The 2,637-nt window shown below is 44.6% G+C and overlaps 1 protein-coding gene across 5 annotated transcripts in view; it reads right to left on the reverse strand.

Moving 5' to 3' along the window:
- LOC142765555 (thrombin inhibitor hemalin-like) overlaps nucleotides 1-1,493 on the reverse strand; it is an 18,693-nt gene extending 17,200 nt beyond the window's left edge. For 3 of the 5 annotated variants that reach the window (XM_075866714.1, XM_075866713.1, XM_075866710.1), the window contains exon 1: nucleotides 1,360-1,493. In XM_075866714.1, coding sequence (XP_075722829.1) covers nucleotides 1,360-1,402 — 43 coding nt within the window. In that variant the 5' untranslated portion in view covers nucleotides 1,403-1,493. Of the gene's footprint in view, nucleotides 1-1,327 lie in introns of all 5 variants that reach the window. The other 2 variants (XM_075866711.1, XM_075866712.1) reach the window with 2 other exon arrangements.
- Between the last annotated feature and the right edge of the window lie 1,144 nt (nucleotides 1,494-2,637).

Raw genomic sequence — 2,637 nt, forward strand, 5'->3', positions numbered from 1 at the left:
CCACGTGGTTGTTGCTTCCGCCCTATCTGTGTGGACAGCTAATGTTCTAAACCTGATTGCGGTGAGGTATCCTATCACCGGGAGAACCTTATAGGGAGAAATTATTGGGAGATCTAGCGATGAGCGGGCTAAGGCGTCGGCCATTTCATTTAATGTCAATGCACAGTGACCTGGTACCTATATTAACTTCAGGTACTGCAGCTGAGACGGAACTAAAGATTGCAACGTCGTGATGGCGCGAGAGGTATGAGAAGTTGTAGGAGCTGCGCATAACGAAAGCGAATTATTATTGCTCTGTTCTCATTCCACGGAAGTGGACGCCCAACCTCGTCTTCCTCGAAAAACGCCACAGACTGCCACTCGTGATGCTGGCTTCTTTCTCCTCTGTTGCGGTTACGGCTAATAATCGTGACAATATCAAATGCCACTCCTCCATAAGCTTATCGTGCAAATGAAAGGCCGGAACATTTCCCGTCCACATGAAGCGTGACAGTCGCCAGCTCTAGCGTGCTTTCACTTACTCATAGAACATGAAAGCAGGGGGCCAGTGTTATTGATATTGGCTTTATACAAAACCTCACGGTGACAGAAGCGGCAAAAATATTCTTGCAGGGTCAACACAAATTTTATTCAAATGAAAAGACAAATTACTAGAAGTGAATCAGCATTGTATACTTATTTTATGTTAAATTATGATAATGGTATTTCTTTTCATGCTGCCTATGTATTTGGAAAGGCACTCTTACCCCCTAGATGTGACTCGGTGGTTACATCTAAGGGGTAACAACAAATGAAAAAAAAAGAGTCAAGCCATAAACATATTTTCGCTATACAGGCCCTGCGTGACATTTGGCCGCCTTTATATCAGTTATTAAGTAATGAGCGAGGAGACATGTTAGCAACTTGGAAACCAGATACGTTTCACAATTCTTGTCGGATGGCAGTTGTTGCTCGAAGCCAGCACACGCATGTCAGGCGCAACCAACAGTAACTGTAGCTTTTTTACTGTTGTGTATACTAATTACTGTATAAATAGAAGTGATTAAAATGAACAGAAAAACCTTTTCGCCATCCTCGTGGCCCACAACCGCAACCTTTGAATTGCAATATTTGGGCGAAAGTATCCCTTATGGATTCCTTGATTTTGTTTGTGGGAAATATGAGTATCTGGTAAATGAAGAAGCCCCTTGAAATATTCCACGTTCCCGCTTCCATGATCATACAAACGAAGAAATGCATACGAATTAATTATCACAGTTTTGAAGGATTGAAATTTCTACAATTTCCAGGACCCGTGTGTTAAAGGCGTGTTCTTAAGGGAACGCACCTATAAAACGCTGCGACATTCATGAAACTCACTGTAGGCAGCACCGCAGATCGCCAAGAACACGAGTGCCTTCATGGAGCCGTCAAGGATGTCCTGAGTGACACGCAGGCGCGTCCAAAAAGTGGGACCTTATATCACCAGAGAAACGTGCTGATGCCGCCAAGATGCGCTGATAAACATGTACCTTTGTCGGCGAAGTACGAAAAGCGCAAGTTTTGGCCGATATAGACGCTATCAGGTGGCATGATAAAAAACGCAAAAACGAATTTTAACGGCGGCGTTTAGTCGCTTTCGAGGCCAGGCAGTCGTGGATTGTTCGGTCTGGGGCTCGTAGTGTTAGTCCACTCTCAGGGCTCATTCGCACCAACGACTCTCGTAGTAGTGTCCCATAGGGAGCTGCAAATATTTTAACATGCCTAATTCGTTAAGCGGCTTGTTGCAAATAGTTGGAAATGGTAGCTCATCCTGACACAGCGGCTGAGTAGAATTAGTGTCCGGCTGCTCGATTTTGCATTCGCATGACTGAAATTTCGCAAATTGTAGCAGCAAGCCAGAAGCGCCGCTTTTCGAAAAAAAGTGACCATTTGCCACTATTTCACACTTGTGAATTTGCGAGTTCAACGTGCGAGAATTTCGGCGACCGCCTTGGTGGCGCTACCCGGAAAGTGGTTTGTGTCGATTATCCTCCCGAGCTCTTGCGGTGGTTTCGTTCCAATATGCAAGAGGTAAGCACACCTCTGCTAGTCTCCATTGATGCAGCACGATAGATATTGGGCTTTCAGAATCCAATTTTGTTTTCACAACTGCGTTTTCTGTAGGGTAAGTAACTTATTACTAACATCACCAATCTTCTAATTATTTACCCAATTATTTTCCACCATAAGGTTGGTATAGTTCTATTCTTAGACATTTAGTATGACATGTGTAGTGTCAAACTATTTCGCTTGAACCATCTGACTGCGTTTGAACCTTCCAAATAAAATATAAAAAGTCAGCTTTGCCACAAAGGCGAAGCGATTGACGCGATCGCGACAAATGGGAAGGTCACGCGTATTATGGCAAGCAGATCGAAACGTGCCCCGCCTTTCTCACGCATAAATGACGCACTAATTGTACTCACAGTGCAGACGAACACAAATAGGCGTCTCAGTTGATACTTCGCAGTGTCTGAAAAGCGCGCTCTTCTTGCGAACAGAGACTGTGCGATAATTGCAGTGACCTTTGTGCGCCTCGTAACTACAGCAGAATTGTTCCAGTGAAAGCCAAAGGCCAGCCAAGACGTACAATCTACACCCCGACGAGTTAAGGGC

This window comes from Rhipicephalus microplus, chromosome 6 (assembly GCF_043290135.1).
Source record: "Rhipicephalus microplus isolate Deutch F79 chromosome 6, USDA_Rmic, whole genome shotgun sequence".
Classification (NCBI taxonomy): domain Eukaryota; kingdom Metazoa; phylum Arthropoda; class Arachnida; order Ixodida; family Ixodidae; genus Rhipicephalus; species Rhipicephalus microplus.